At 57.4% G+C, this 15,686-nt stretch overlaps 1 protein-coding gene across 1 annotated transcript; it reads right to left on the bottom strand.

Annotated features, from left to right (window-relative positions):
• Positions 1-1,664: 1,664 nt before the first annotated feature.
• LOC105865979 (BPI fold-containing family B member 3-like) lies at positions 1,665-14,981 on the bottom strand. The gene is made up of 15 exons (XM_012755071.2): positions 14,873-14,981; positions 13,335-13,551; positions 11,526-11,630; positions 10,378-10,509; positions 9,504-9,588; positions 9,348-9,411; positions 8,830-8,915; positions 7,907-8,089; positions 6,851-6,904; positions 5,696-5,848; positions 5,165-5,232; positions 4,914-4,959; positions 4,632-4,695; positions 2,785-2,864; positions 1,665-1,797 (listed from the first exon to the last, which is right to left on the bottom strand). Exons 1-15 carry the CDS (start codon positions 14,979-14,981, stop codon positions 1,765-1,767), a joined length of 1,479 nt encoding a protein of 492 aa, XP_012610525.2. The 3' UTR covers positions 1,665-1,764.
• Positions 14,982-15,686: the final 705 nt, after the last annotated feature.

The following is a 15,686-nucleotide window of genomic DNA, read 5'->3' as shown; positions in this document are numbered from 1 at the left end:
GAAAGACAGAAACCGCATGTTCTTACGTGTGTTTCGGGAAAATCCCAGGACAGTACAGAAAACCACCCCCCAAACAGAGGGAGCTGAGAGACCAAAGCACCAGGCAGACAAGTCCCGCTTGGCCAGTTAGGTGAGTTTATTAGAGGTTACTTAGAAGGGAACTTGCTCCGGGGCAGCGGGGGAGTTTCTTCTACAGGAGCTCTCTTGAATGTAAAACTCGTCTTCCACCGTGTGGTGTCGCTTTAAATCTCTTCCCAATGGGTAATGCGAAGTTTTTTACCACCCGATGTTATTTGAAGATCTAATGGGATGACAGGCGTGAGTGCCTGCAAACTGTGAAGTGCGGTGCCCCTGTTGAAGTCATGGGAGGGGGCTGAGGGCCTTCCATGGTGGGAGAGGCTCTCTAATGCCTGGACAGGCCACCCACGCTGAGGAGGCCAAGGCCTGCCAGTTTTTTCAGGGTCTCGGGGAAGTCTCTATTCAACTGTGTCGTACACGGGATCTGCCACGTGCCAGGCACTGCGCTCACACACGGGTGGGGAACTTCTGGGCTTGGGGTAAGGGTTCAACTTTCCTCTGGGAAAGTGTCTCCGGCCACCACCCTTCCTCGGGTGTGTCGCACATTCACACCAAGTGCTGGGAGGCTGCAAGGTCATGTGCAGGGTGGTCCTGCCCTCTGGCCCAAGACCCCTCCAGGGGCTGCCTGTTGGGGACTTTCAGGGCGTCATAAAGAACCCACAGCATGGTTTGCTCTGGGCCCCAACCTCCTACTACGGGACAGGGACCCTGCACCTGACCCATGAAGACCCACGAGGGCCCCTCCGTGGACAAGGGCCTCCCCTGAAACTCCGGTTTCGGGGGTCGGCTGGGTTACTGGGAGCCGAGTGCTCGCTCCCAGCTTGGAGGCTGTCACGAGCCTCCGTCCTGCGAGGCGGGGATTTGATCACGGTCAGTCCAAAGTTCCCCTCATCTGCCTTTTCCCAGGGACAGGTGCCTGGGTGTGGCAGGAGGTCTCGGTGCTTCGCCGTCCCTGTGCGCGGGGAACCCTGCTCTGTGTGCATTTCCAGCGGCAGGGCCCTCTGGTTCTCTTCTCACTGCCCTTCCTGCCGGGGCCACGTGGGCTGGGGAAGCTGGCGGCGGGGCACGTATGTTTCCTTGACCCGTGTCCACATGGCACATGCAGTCACTCTGCCGTCTGCCACACCTGGTGGGCCCAGGAGCTCTGGGGTGCGGGGGTTTTTCGCGATCACCCACCCGGACTCAGCCCCCAGCTTGGGGTCCCGCTCCCTCCTCCCCCTTCCCTCTGCACTTGGGGCCTGCCCGACATCTCTGGGCTCCTGTGGGTCCTCCTTTCCCAGAGACCCTAAAGCTCCCCCCGTCCTGCTTCCTTCGTCACTGACGCTTTCCTGCATGTGTGAGGCCCCCTGTGTCCCGTCTACACCCCGTCCCCTCGGGAGCTGGACTTGGGAACCCCGAAAGCCTTTTCTCCATTTTCTGAGGAGCCTCCCTTCCTGAGGTTCAGGATCCAGAACGCCTCTCTGAGGGGCAAGGGCGGACAAGAGGTGGCAGGGAGAAACATCCTTCATGTCAACATTTCAGGACGGTCTCCCCACCTCGCGGAGCCCGTAGCAAACGCAGGGCCAGACTCTTCTCAAGCAGGACTCGCCTTTATTGCGCCGGAGCTTCCCACTGGGGCCGGAGCTTCCCACTGGGGACGTGGCCGTTGTGTGTGGCAGTGGGAGGGACTGGCCCTCTCAGGCCCGGCTACTCCTCCGGAACCGTCAGCAGCAGGTACCCCTGGGGATGGAGCAGACATTCTCCCTGTCCTTCCCTGTCGCCCAGAAAACCCCCAGAAAACCCGCTGTCCCCAAGGCTGCTCTTGCCACTCCTGGGAGGGGCCCTGTGCGTGTCCCCAGGACATGCCTTCCCCTGGTCCAGGAAAGCAGGGACTGACCGGACGAGTGGGGGATGGAGTGGGAGGAGGGCAGTCAGGAAAGCTTGTGAGGGAAGGAACAGACCAGACTTTGGCGCCTTCCAGAGAGCCTGCTGTCAAGGAGGCGCTAACATTTCTCTGGGGGGGGGGGGTTTGTGCTGCGGGAGTCGCCCTGAGATGGGCCCACCTCCCACATGTTCCCACCCACAGTGCCCAAACCTCTGCCAGACCCGACCGTGCTGCTGGAATCTCTCCGCTCCTGCACCTGTTCTCCCACAGGAATGGGAGCTCCTGGAGGGAGGACTGGGTCTAACTCGTCTCTTTGTTCCCGAATTGCTGAGCACAGGGCCAGGCGCAGAGCAGTCAGTGATGTACACTGACTGCTCACTGGGTGATGGTGAATGGGTGCGTGAGCAATCAGGGCAGCCGCGTGAGGAGGTGCAGACTGTGCACTGCGCAACTCCAGGTGGCGTCGCTCATGCAAACTATGGTGTGAGTGGTGCGCCCTGGAGTTGTGTAACGTGTGACCTGCACACGAGTATGAGGAAGGCTTGAAGCGAGTCAGTGAGCGAGCCAGTGAGCCCATCCACTGGACGCAAGGGAGCTCTGGAGGAGCCCTGCGGTCTGGCTTCCTGAGGGTCATGTGTAGCCCCTTGGAGCCTCAGTTTCCTCATCTGTAAGTGGGGTGTCACATGCAGGACGGCTGCGAGCAGGAGGTGGGGAGAGGGAGGCGAAGGGCCAGCGCAGGGAAGCTTCTGCCCCTGCAGGATGGGGACAAGGCACCTCCGGGGTGGCGCTTCTGGCTCTCACCACCCACGTGCATCTCAGGAAGCTCCTTTTGCCCAGCCTACCTCGGAGAGGTCCATCCGGGCCTGGTCGAAGGAGACGCCCTTGACCTTGGGCAGGGGGAGGCTGTGTTCTCGGAGCAGCTCTGCAAGAGAGGTGGGCAGGTGAACTCAGCACCCCGGTGGGCAGAGGTGTCTGGGCGCAGGGCAAGGGGTGGCTGCTCCACTGCCCAGCACAGGGAAGGGACTGGGTGTGTCCCCTCTCTCACCCTTCTTGCTCAGGGGGACCACCCCCACCCCCACCAGGCAGCCTCTGAACGGGAGCAGCGGTAGCTGGAAAGCCAGTTTCTAGACAGGGGCTCTACCGCTTACTAAGAACCTGTCTTAGGGGAAATTCTTCTCAAACGTGTTCAGTAACTGTGAACATGTTCTTGTGAAGACATTCTTCTTAGCATTTTAAGGAACATTCAATTTGTTCTTATACATCTATTAATGAATATTACTCATTTTACTCTTCTTCAATTGGGGGAAATAGCTGAAAACACTACACGCTCCTAAAAATGGTAAAATGTTGGCAGAAACAAATGTCTCAAAAAAGGATTATAAAGAAGTTAGAATAAACTGAAAAAATTAATCTTGAAATACTAGAAATTTGGTTATATCAATTAAAAAATATCTGCTGAATATATCAAAGAAGGGGAATATTCATGAATGCACTTACTTCTCTTATATATGAAAAATAGTCCTTAAAGCAAGTTTTTGGTAAATTGGTAAATTTGGTTAACTTGAAGAATTGGTCATTTTGTAATTTCAGTTTCAGTGAATGGACCATTTCGCTGGCAATTGATCTTTAGCAAACTCAGTTTCCCAGATTTGACCTTGAGGGCCTGGCCTGGGCCCTCCTGGCCCCTGTCTGTGCTGACTGACATTGCTCTGGGCTCAGGGGAGGGTCGGATACCCCCTTGCTGGCCTGATGGGTCTTTACCCGCCTGTTCCTCTAGTGTGACCCTGCTAGTTGAAGCACAGAGAAAAGCCCCTGCTGGGGAAGAAAGAAGCCAGACTTGCTGTGTGACCCTGGGTAAGTCCCTTAGCCTCTCTGAGCCTAGTTGGAGAGGTCCCATCTGCAAGACAGAGGGCTGAGCCAGGTGATTTCTCAAGGGAAAGGTGAGTTCTGAGCCATTTATCCCGTGATTTTCTGAGTGCCTCCTGGGTATGAGGCACTGGTCTGGGTGCTGGGGACACAAAGAGAAACAGGCAGAGAGGCTCCTGTTCTCTGGCAGCTCACTGTCTGGTTGGGGACATGGTATGACAAATAATCACGTGGGTGAATGAATGTGTGATCGTCACACAAAGTGCGTCAGGGAGGCGCGGGGCTGTCTGGAGAGGGAAGCCGTGCACACGCCCATGGCACTCGCTGCCCTGTCCCCTCCATCTTTCTGGGACCACCTCCCCCAAAGTGACCTTCACTTCCTTATCTCAGGGTCTGCTTCCGAGAGGGCCCAAATCGAGCAATGGAAAAGTTTGCTTCGTTGGTGATATCTAAAGATGGAGGTGATGTCTCAAAGTTCAGCCTTCTGGCGTCTCTCAAACACTAAAAACATCTGCCCTGTGCTCGGCTGGGCTGAGCGTGGGCCGTCCGCTCCGGAGGGGCACGCCTGCCATCAGCCCACCCAGCCACTGCGGGCGTCGGTCGAGTAGGGAGCTGCAGGCTCCATCTCTCCGGCGGCCCTTTCCGTGCCGGCTCCACACGTGAACCTGCCCCTCCTTGAGAAGCCTTCCTGGCCACGCGCCCCGTTCTGGGCTACCCAGCCCAGGGGACAAGGCTGAAGCCGGCTGGCTGCGGAGCCCTGTGGGCACGTCCCGTACAGGTGCAGCGGCATGTGGGCACAGCAGAGAGACAAAGTGGGGCTCACCATTGTGACGGGGCAGAAACCCCCTCTGCAGAAGCTCCAGGAGCAAGGCCCTCAGGTGTCCTTCCTGCAACAGACCAAGAAGGAACAGGAAGTTCACGCCCCCCGGGGGCGGCTGACCACAGGAGTGGGGGAGCCCACAGGGGACCGGGAGAAGTACTGGCCTCTTCCCTCGCCACCACCCCCACAGCGGGCCTAGGGGCTCCAGGGCAAGATGAGATCAGGGGTAGAAGGTGAATGAGGCTTTCGACTTGGATGAGGCCAAGGCCAAGGGAAGGGACTCACCTGCCTCTTGATGCCAGCGGGGTAGGGGCCCAGGGTGACCGTGGTGCTACCAGAGAAAAGAGATCACTTTGATGTCACGGCAGCCATGTGGGGGTGCAGTGCTCAGTGAGCTGCGGGCCACAAACCCCTCTCCCTCCTGGGAACCTCTGTTCTGCCGACAGCAGGTGGACACGTGCACCCCTTAACCACACTGTCTCCCAGCTCTGTCACCGTCTTATTTTTCCTGAACATCCCAAACAAAAAAGCATTACCTGTTTGGATCAAACTGGATTCTTAGGTCCTGATTTCTCGAGGAAAACACAGCCTTTGAAAAGAGTTTCTGTGAGGAAATGAGGCCAGAACAGGAGAGGAATTTAGGTTCCAGCCAGAGGGATTCCCTCGCCCCCAGCCCCAGGAATCCTTGCTCAGGGCTGGCCCCTTCCCCTTGACTCCGTCCCCTCCAGCTGCCCGTTCCGTGTGTCCAGACCATGTGTGTGTGGGCCTTGCCGCGGGAGAGGACACGGGGGTACTGGGTGCTCCTGCTCTGGGGAGCCAGGGCTGAGACAGGGAGTGGCGCGGCCTTTTGTAACGAGAGTCACCAGCCCTGGAATCACCACTGCTTGGAAGCCAGGGGACCCCTTGGTTTTGGTGGCAGGGGGGTGGGCTGATTGAATGTGAGCAGGTGACACAGCGGTGAGATTTGCCACGGCCTCCTGTCAACCTGCTCTCGGCCAGCAGGCCCCGTAGGGCCCTCACTGTGGACCCAGGCCTCCAGGGGACAAAGACCTTCGAGTCTCACTCACCCAGGAGACTGGGACAGAGGAGGTATCGCTGGGCTCCAGCAGCACGAGCAAGCCCGGCTGGACGACCGTGGCCGCGTGGCCGTCAAGGCGGACCGTGGGAGGATCAGGGGCCTTGATGGTCAGTCCCATGCTCCCTCTGGACAGATGGGAAGCCTGGATGAGGTTAAAGCAGAAGAGCTGCAGGTGGGGACGGAAGATGGCTGTCCTCGGCCCCCAGCTTGAGGAGCGGGAGCAAGACCATTCGAGGATCAGGTGTTGGGTTTTCATTCTAGCTCTGCAGCAGCTTGCTGGGTGGCCGCAGGAGGCCACTGGTGTGCCCTGGGCGTCTCTGAGGCGGGCTTGCAACCTCCCCTTCTGCACGTACACAGCGGTAGGAGCATGCACGTTTGGAACCAGAGTCCCAGCTCCACCACTTGCAAGCTATGTGGCCCAAGGCAAGTTTCTTAGTCTCTCTGCGCCTTGATTTTCATTTTTGTAAAATAGGGATAATAATTGCACCTTCCCCATAGGGTTGTTGTGAGGACTAAATGAGTTAACTTATGTGAGGTGCCTGGAGAAGAACCCAGCACCTAGTAATGCTATTCACTTGGCAGCTGCTGTGGTCATGGTTAATGTTATTATTATGGTTTGCCTCTCAGTGCCGTGTTCTAAACGCCTTTGGAGAGAGGACGCAAGCATGGATTTTGAAGTCCAGGACTGGGTTGGAATCCTGGTCCTCCATTCACAGAGCAACGTGAGCTTGGGCAAGAGCGTTCCCCTTATGGAGCCTTAGTCTGTTCCTCTGTAAAATGGGCTGACAGTGCACGGTCACCCGAGGCTTACACCGATGGGGGTGGAGGCACCTGTTTGCAGTCAGCGCCCGCTGCTGTCTAGGTGTGCCTTGGTAGGCTTGGGTTCATGTTCGGTAGTGAATGATCATGTGGCCACACAGCTGTGATCACCTGGGCCAGGAACTCAATGAAGTGCCCTACTTGTGTCATCTTCTGTGATTTCACGACACCTGTGAAGCAGGTGCAGTGGTTTTCGGTCCCCAGCAGGAAACCCTGGCCAAATGGAACACGAATGCGTGTCCTGGCCCAGCCCGGCACCCCCAGGCCAGCGTCTTCCCCGAGCCCCTGGCCAGGGTGCTGGAGGAGGAGTTGGTTACACACCCACCTCGGGCCCGGGCTCCAGTTCTCTTAGTGACAACAGTCGAATGAGTTCAGAGGCCTGGAGAAAGGACAAAGTGTGTGTCAGCCTTTAGCAGCTGGCAGTCTGCTCTGAGCAGGCGGGGGTGGGGCTCAGTGAGGTTCCAGGAGAGGAGACGTCCCCAGCTGTATGCGGCACCTGCCCACGGTCATTCCTAGCGTCTGGTTTCTCTATGACCAGAGCAGAGCAGAGAGCTTACTTTAAACCTTTCTGTGCAGTGGCCTAGGGGGCTCCCCGAGGAGACGCCGTTTGTCCTGAGCCCAGCGGGGAGGGCAGAGTGTTCCAGGCAGAGACCAGCGTGTGCTGGGGCTCTGAGGAGGGGCGGCCCAGCCCATGTGGTGGGAGTGTAGGGGACCGGGCCAAGGATGGGGGCAGGGCCGGGCCACACAGGGCCCCAGGAGCTGCAGGGGGCAGATGTTATCAGAGTGTACTGAGGAGTTGCTGGGGTTTTGAGCACAGCAATGTATCTGGATTTTTCCCCTCATTGATCCCCACTGACCCTGGAGCTGGCTCTTCTTGCGGACCTGCGTGCGCCTCCTTTCACCATTCATGCCACCTTTTTAGAGACGTCTTCGCTGACTAGAGCGTCCAGGGTAGCCCTCTCACCTCCACCAGTCACTCACTACCCCGTGGCCCTGCTTACTTTAATAAATAAGATACATTCTTTTACTCATCGGAAAATTTTCTTCTTAAGTTTCTAATCCCCCACTGGATGCTGAGTTCTGCAAGGGCAGGCACCTTGTGTGCACAGGCTTGGCACACAGTAGGCCTACAATAAATGTTTGCAGCATAAATGAATGGATAGGTGTTAGGAAGAGAGGAACAACCAAGGGACCTTCGTGTCCAGGAACACCTTCCCAGGTGAGGGAACTTCTATGCTGGGCTCTGAAGGTCAAATAGGAGTTCTCCAGGTGAGGTCCAGAGAGGGGAATTGATTTGTGTAGGCCCACCCAGAAAGGCACTTTTGCCACCTGGGCCTTGGTTTCTTCTGCCCATCCCCACGCCCCTTCCTCAAGCACTCACTGTGGGATCCTGGGGGTCCACAGGGGTCTCTGTGCTGGTGTAGAGGCAGGACAAGATGTCATTGTAGACTTCCAGCCCAAAGACCAGGTCTGCCATGCTTCCCTGGGCTAATCTTGGGAGGGGCTGGGGTGCCAGGCGATCAGGGCTTGGGGCTCTCTGGCCTGGGCCACAGGGGGTCACGAGCTTTGGAGAAATGAAGGAGGAAGAAGAAATTCAACAGGAACAGCTGCCCCAGCCAACAGCTGTTTATAGTGAACATGCTGTGGGCTCCCTGTGCCTGGCGCGGTGCTGGCCATTTACACGCAGTCTCTCTGTGACATGGGGACACCAGTGCCATCAGTTGTCACACGAGGAAGCTGAAGCCCAGAGAGGTGAAGTGGCTTATTCAGGATCACACACGTGGTACGAGGTGGAGCCGGGCTTCCTGCTTCGCCCTCAGCCTCCTTCCTATCCGCTCAAACCCTCCCCGTCCTCCTAACCCACCTCCTCTCATTCCATGGGGGTGGGGAAGGAGCAGTGGCCAGGAGCGGGGCAGACACAGCCAGCCTTGTTCCTTCTCAGAGCCTTGGTTTCCCTGTCTGAGAGGTCCATTCCAGCTGGGTCGCTGTGGGTGGCCCTGCAGCCCCTGAGCTCACCCACCTGCCTCTTGCTGGAGCGTGACGCTCGCTCACCAGCCACGCAGCCCTGTGGGGCCCTCTTCTCCCAGGGCCCACCCAAGCTCCCAGGGCATGTGGGTCTTCCCACTCTCCTCCCCTCCCCCTCCTCCCCTCCCCCCTAGCCCTTTGCTTGCTCCTTCTCCTTCCTCCATCCTCCTCCTCCTCCCTTCGCTCTTATCCAGAGAAGCCCCACCTCCTTTTCCTCTTTGCCCCTCCCCCAGACCAGGGGACATCCCCAGAGGGTCAGCCCAGCCCGGGCAGGTGCACCTGGACTTTCATCAGGATGGCCTCCTCTGTGAGCTCCGTGGTGGTGACAAAGTACTGGAAATCCTCAGGGCCGGAGCTGGCGGGGGCTGCAATGAGGAAGTGGAACTGGGCTCAGCCAGGGAGGGAGGGGCGGGTTTGGGGAGGCAGAGAGAGGGTCATTCTCCCTCTCTGCTTAGCTGCAGGCTCCTCTAGGGCTGGCCTTGTGTTTCTTGTAGCAGTGAACATTCTAGCAATAACTTGGTGCCAGGCTGTATGTATTAATATTATCACTACGGTCCTACTCTGTGGGCCTATGAGTAATCCCATTCTACAGACTGGGAAACTGAGGCTCAAAGGTGAAAATGACTCACCAAGGTCACAGGCTATATTGCCCCCTTTTTCCCTCCCTAGAAAATGGGCTCCCTCGGGGCAGAGGTTTTCTGTCCTGTTGCCCATCACATTCCAAGAGCCTGGAACAGTGCCCAGCACACAGTAGGGGGACAGGAGACGAGCTCCTGCCTTGGCCAGTAGCAACTTACGCAGAGTGACTTGCAGGAGGTCTTCCAGCAGCACGTTGAGCAGGGTGGTGGCCAGGGGGCACACCTGGAGGGAAGGCAAGACGGGGCGAGGTTGAGGGGCTCTCCCGTGGGGTCACACCTTTCTCCTAAGGGGGCAGGGGAGGTGGGGTAACTCACTATCTTCTGCAGGAGGAAGGGCAACGCCTCGTCCAGGACACTCGTCACCAACTTCAGAACTTCGTTCACCAGGAGGGAGTCCATCCTAGGGGGAGGGCAGCTGGTGGGGTCTTTCTCAGCGTGGCGGGAGCCTGGCCAGAGCGGGCGTCAGGCAGGGCTGAGGATGCCCCCGCTGGGCCTGTGTGGTCTGGAGGTTCAAGTGGCTGCCCCCTCCCTGCCTGGTGTCTCCCTCACCCCCCCTCCTCTCTTCTCTTCTCGTCCCCCTTTCCACTTCTACTCTGTCCCCCTTCCTGTCTTCTTGCTTTCTCTCTCCCCAGCTTTCTCCTCCTTCTATTTCTTCCTAATTCTCTGTCTCTGTCTCTTGATTTCTCTCTCTGATAGGGGTCTCTGGGATTTTCTAGCAGAGAGAGGTCATGCCTAGCAGTGGAGGTCATGGAAGGCTTCCTGGAGGAGGTGTTGTGTTAGGTAACTATAAGAATAACAGTGGCCACCTCATGTGGCAGGTTCTGTGCTAAGTGGACCACGTGGGTTAGCTCATCTCTTTTCCACAGCCACCCACGCTGGCTGGTACTGCGAGCCATTCCATTTTACCCATGAGGAGATGGAGACTCCTAGAGGTCAAACAGGTTGCCCAGGGCCCCATAGTTGGGAAGTGTCCAGGCTGAGGTGGATAAACGCACTTAGCATTGACAGCGTGGAGGCAGGGGATGCTGGCAGGTGGCGTGTGCAGTCTGTGGCCTTGGGGGTGACCCTGCCCTGATGCTCTGGTCACTCTGGTCACACAACTGGGCTGGGGAGAGGCAGTCTGAGGCCTGAGTTGCTGCGGACCATCAGTGGAGGAAAGGCTGGCATCCGGCCCCGTCCAGGTACTCACAGCTCCAGCACCTCGATGCTCAGGTATCCAGGTGGGGTGTGGCACTCCTCAAAGGCCACCTTGGTTTTATTTCCTGTCTGGTCCAGCCGTACTCCAATGCGAATGTTCTTGATGACTTTGAGCCGCAGGATCCTGCAGGGACAGTATGTCTGGGCAGGTGCCAAGCCAGAGCCCAAAGACCACAGGTGCCGAGCTGGTGGCCTGCTGTTGCCTAGAGGGCTCCAGGGAGAAACTAGGAGAGCTCATTAAAAATATGGAAAACCCGGAAGATCTGACAACACTGGGCCCACATCCCCGCAAGGTGGCAAGCAGCAGGGGCCTCGGGTGACCTGGAGATGGCCACGTGCTCTCTGGTTTGCTGTGGTTCCCACCAGGCCAACAGTCAAGTTGCATTTTTACTGCATTGTCACCGCAAGGGTGATGACACATTTACCAGAGAGCAGAGAAGTCTCTCTGTGTGCCCAAGTCTCTATCAGAGATGTTTCTCTGTGCTCACATCTCTATTAAAAGGGGAAGCTAGACCTAGAAAGCCATAATTTACTAGAAAACCAGGAGTGGACACATCCTAGAGGGCATTTAGGAATGTTCCCGTTTCACACGCAGACACTGGGCCGCACCACGGCCTCCGCTGGCTGCTGCGTTTGGAAGCCCAGGGTTGGAAGCCCAGGTTTGTGCGATCGTCGCAGCCCAGAGCCTTGCAGTGAACCTGCTTGGCCGCCTGTGCAGTAGGGAGCCCGCGTTACACCCGCTCTACAGACGCCCTTGCTCAAGTCGCCCGGCCAGGAGTGCCAGACTGACCCGCACTCTCCTCGGGCCGTCCCGTCGCTGCACTGACCTGCCTGTTTACTCAGACAGGGGGTGAGTCCCCTGGTGTGGGAGTCAGAGGGTTTTATCTGAGCCTTTGCACTGGCTTCCCCTGTCTTGTGTGTTCCTGTGCAGGCTCCTCTGCCACTCCTTGCCTCAGCTTCCCCATCAGTAAAAATGGCTTTGAAACATACCCAAGTGGGAAGGATGACTGTGGATCCCTGTGGTGACACAGAGCACGAGGCTTTGGCTAGCCCCGAGTGGCTGCCCCTTGAGTCATGGCAGCGAGGGGTGGGCTTCCTGGCCCCCGAGGGCATGGTGAGGAAGCGCCCACGCATACTTACCCCTGGAGCGAGAGGTACAGTTTGCAGCGCAATGTGACCTGCAGCAGGCTGTCGCTTAGGATTTGCAGGGTGACCTCGGGTCCTTTGGCATCTTCCACGACCAACCTGTGAAGGCACAGAGGGTGTTGGTGTGGCCTGGCCGGGCCTCTGTGACTCTGCGGAGTGTGTGTCTGCATTGGCTGGAATGGGGCAGACCCCAGGAGGGCTGGGGGCGGCTTTGGGACAACCTCTCCCCTTGCCACCAGCCCAGCTGTAGGTCACTGAGCTCTAGTTCTGGTCTCCAAGCCTTGAAGACCTGGACAAATCCCTTCCCTTCTCTGGGCCTCAGTGTGAACCTCTATAAATGGGGCGACGCAGTGGAGGCGCTTGTCTACGCACATCTGGCCCATCCGAATTGAGTGTGAGGGTCTGCAAAGGCAAGCGAGCAGGCAGGAGTCAGGAAGGGCAAGGTGGCTGGGGAGCCTGCGGCTGTCCCCTCAGGTACCATCTGCTCTGCTGAGCACCCGGGAGCTTCTGCTGCCTTCTGTGGCCTCGGGTCCCGGCGTCTCCCTGAGCTGAGAGGAGCCCAGCATTTGACGTACCTTTCGGACATTAGATACAAGCTGACGACTCCTCAGGTGAGACTGGAAGAGGCAGCAACAGACCCAAACGCTGGAGGAAAACCTGGCCAGGCCAGGCTCCTGGAAGGCTGCATGCCTGTCTCCAGCATGGAACTTCCTGGAAGTTGTTTTTTTTTGTTTTTGTTTTTGTTTTTTTGAGATGGGGGTCATGATATGTTGCCCAGGCTGGAGTGCAGTAGCTATTTATAGGCACGCTCATGGCACACTACAGCCTTGAACTCTTGGGCTTATGTGATCCTCCTGCCTTAGCCTCCTGAATAGCTGGGACTGCAAGCGCATGCCACCACGCCTGGCTCTGGAGGGGTTTTTAAGAATGACTCGGATGATGTGGGGTGTTCCCTTGGCCCTCCCAAGCTGATGCCCTGTGCTAGGGTAGGTGAGCAGAGGCAGTGTGAATACACGGGCGAGGGTGATTGGCAGCCAACCTAGGCCTTGGCACGGGCTGGGGCAGGGAGGGCCCAGCACCCTCCTCCCAAGCCTCTCTGGGCACTGCCCCACCCGCCATTGCCCTGGCTTTTCGTTTCACTTCATCCCATTGGAAAATTTCCCCTGAGTCTCAGGATCTGTCAGCACTCCCTGCTCAGGCTGGGGATGGCTTCAGAGGCGTGCCTGTGGTCAGGGCCCCAACCCAAACCAACGCCATTCATTTACGTGGGCACATATTTTCCCAGGAGTCTCACACTCGGTTGCCTTCAGGGCCAAGCAGGTAATGGCAGTGAGAGGAGGGGGTGATGGGGACCGACTGAGGGGCTCTGGGCTTACACTAATGACTGTCATGTGGGAGGGCAGGGCAGGCCCGGCCAGATCTCTGATTTAGAGGGAATCAGTATTATAGGTTGAATTGTGTCTTCCTGCCTCCAAATTCATGTTTCTTTTCTTTTTTTCTTTTTTATTCAGGTGAGATGCCACAAGACAAATTCCTATGTTGAAGTCCTAACCCTCAATACCTCAGCATGTGATTTTATTTGGAAATAGGGTTGTTGCAAATGTTATCGGTTAGGTTGAGATGAAGTCACACTGAGGTAAGGTGGGCCCCTAATTCAGCACGACTGGCGTCCTTATCAAGAGGGGAATAGAGGCCAGGCACGACGGCTCACGCCCTAGCCCCAGCACTCTGGGAGGCTCAGACTCTCGGCCACCGCAGCTCAGGGAACGGGAGGGGCCGGAGGCAGCCTGGGCTGGGACTCACCCTCCTGCCTGCAGCAGGTCCCTCAGCAGTGGGAGGCTCTTCCCCGAGAGCAGGTCCCCGACCAGCGACAGGTCCAGCCCGCTGCTCTTCTTAGAAAGGCGGTTTCTCACAAAGGGCAGGTGGTCCAGGACGGCGACACTCTCGCTCTTGGCCCCCGTCACGGGCAGGCCGACCAGGCGGTCCACGACGTGGTGCTCTGAGAACAGGTCTGAAATGCCTGAGGACACAGCCCTCCTCAGCGTGGGGCCTCAGCCTTCGCTCAGTCCTGGAACAAATGCCACTAGCACCCGCTCTGTGCCAATTCTGATGGTCATGCACTAATAAGTAATTGTTTTTTGTTTTTTTTTTTTGAGACAAAGTCTCACTCTGTTGCCCAGGATAGAGTGCCGTGGCGTCAGCCTAGCTCACAGCAACCTCAAGCTCCTGGGCTCAAGCGATCCTCCTGCCTCAGCCTCCCGAGTAGCTGGGACTGCAGGCATGCGCCACCATGCCTGGCTAATATTTTCTATATATATTTTTAGTTGTCCAGCTAATTTCTTTCTATATATTTTTTTTCTATATTTTTTTAGTAGAGATGGGGTCTCGCTCTTGCTTGGGCTGGTCTCTAACTCCTGAGCTTAAATGATCCTCTCGCCTCGGCCTCCCAGAGCGCTAGGATTACAGGCGTGAGCCCCCACGCCCGGCCTCTAATAAGTAATTCTCAAGCACTTATTCTCTCCTGGGCTCAGGGGACAGGAGCAATGTGACTCCTGCCCTCATGGAGTCTACTTTCTATCAAGAGAGACAGACAACCACTGAGCAGTCAGATCAGCAAGCATGATAATTTTTTTGATAGTGATATGTGCTACAAAGAAAATACAATGGAGCTGAGTTGGTGCATGAGTGGAGTGGGGCTTATTTTAGGGGTGACTGGGGAGGGCCTGTCAGAGGAGGAGGCATTTGAGTCAAGACCTGAATGAAGTGAAGGATTCCGTTGCTGAGAGATCTGGGGCAGAGCAGTGCAGGCAGAGGGGCAGCATGTGCAAAGGTGGTGATGAGCCGGTGAGTTTAGGGAACCAAAAGATTAATGAGGCTGAAGTGTGGTGACTGGGGTGGGTGATGGGTGGACAACTAGCAACTCAGAATGAAGAGTTAGGGAGAGAGAAGAACAGAGAACAGATGGACAGACAGGACGAGGGGGTACAATGCACTTGGATAAGGCCACGGAAGAGACTTCACCGAAGGGCTATGGGAATCCAAAGTAAGGAGAAGGAGCAGCGTAGCAAGCAGGGAGCCGTGAGGTCTGCAGGGTGGTCAGGGGAGGTGGTGTGGCAGAGGTCAGAGGTACTGGTCCTTGAATGCCAGGATGAGGAGGTTCTGAGGGCACTGGGGAGCCATGCCAGGTGTTAGAGGGGAGGGGCAGCTCTGGATGAAGGACGGTGAATTCTGTGGCTGGAAAGGGGGAGGCCAGAGGAGGAGGAGCCTTTAGCAGGAGGCAGTGCTGTTTTTCACCCCGACTGTCCCTGTCCTGCCTCCCACGCTCACCCCGTAGCATTTACCCGTTTCCAGCTGGTTGTTGCTGATCCGCAGATGGAGCAGGTGCTGGGCCTCCCCTTGGGCTTGGGGCAGCAGCCCCCGACACAGCAGTAACCCCCAGAGCAGCAGCATCCTCCTGGCTAGGGCCTGCGAACACAGGGGAAAGAGGGGAACAGTGATGTCCTTGCTGGGGACCCACCACCTTGCGTCTCCCAGCTCTGCCTCTCCGAGGACCAGCTCTCCAGCTGCCCTCCTGTGCCCTGCGCCAGCTCTGGGTCCTTGACCCGCCTGCACTTCCCGCCGCGACGTGTCTGTGCTCGAGGATTGCCCGGCCGGGACTGTCCTTCCCCATTGTGTGGGCCGGCTGCAATGCTGAGCTCCGCCACTTCCTGACTGTGTGACCCGAGCAAGTCACTTGACCTCGCCATGCTTCAGTTTTCCCATCTGTAAAATGGGGCAGTCACAGGTTGTCATGAGGAAGACATTCAGTACCATGTGCAGAGGGCTGAGCACACAGCGAGCGCCCGGCAGCTGTGAACGTGGCTGGTGACACTGCTAAGCATCTGGTGCTCCTGTCAACGCTGGAGCCCTCTGGATCTTGGGACGGCTGTGGGATCGAGGTCGTAGGGGAGGTGGCACAGTGGCTGGGGGGGCACAGTAGGCACGTGGGGCTTGAAGCCACGGATCTGTGCCAAGCAGTAGGGGAACATTTCAACCCGAGCATTTGCACTGTCCCTACCAGCAGGACCTCAGCCCAGCCCAGATGGCCCAAGGGGCGTAGCCGAGACCCCAGAGTTTGCAGCAGGGGCTTTCTGGGTGAGCGAGAGCACACCACTG

Source organism: Microcebus murinus, chromosome 16 (assembly GCF_040939455.1).
Source record: "Microcebus murinus isolate Inina chromosome 16, M.murinus_Inina_mat1.0, whole genome shotgun sequence".
NCBI classification, from domain to species: Eukaryota; Metazoa; Chordata; class Mammalia; order Primates; family Cheirogaleidae; genus Microcebus; species Microcebus murinus.
This window is presented reverse-complemented; position numbering and strand designations above follow the sequence as displayed.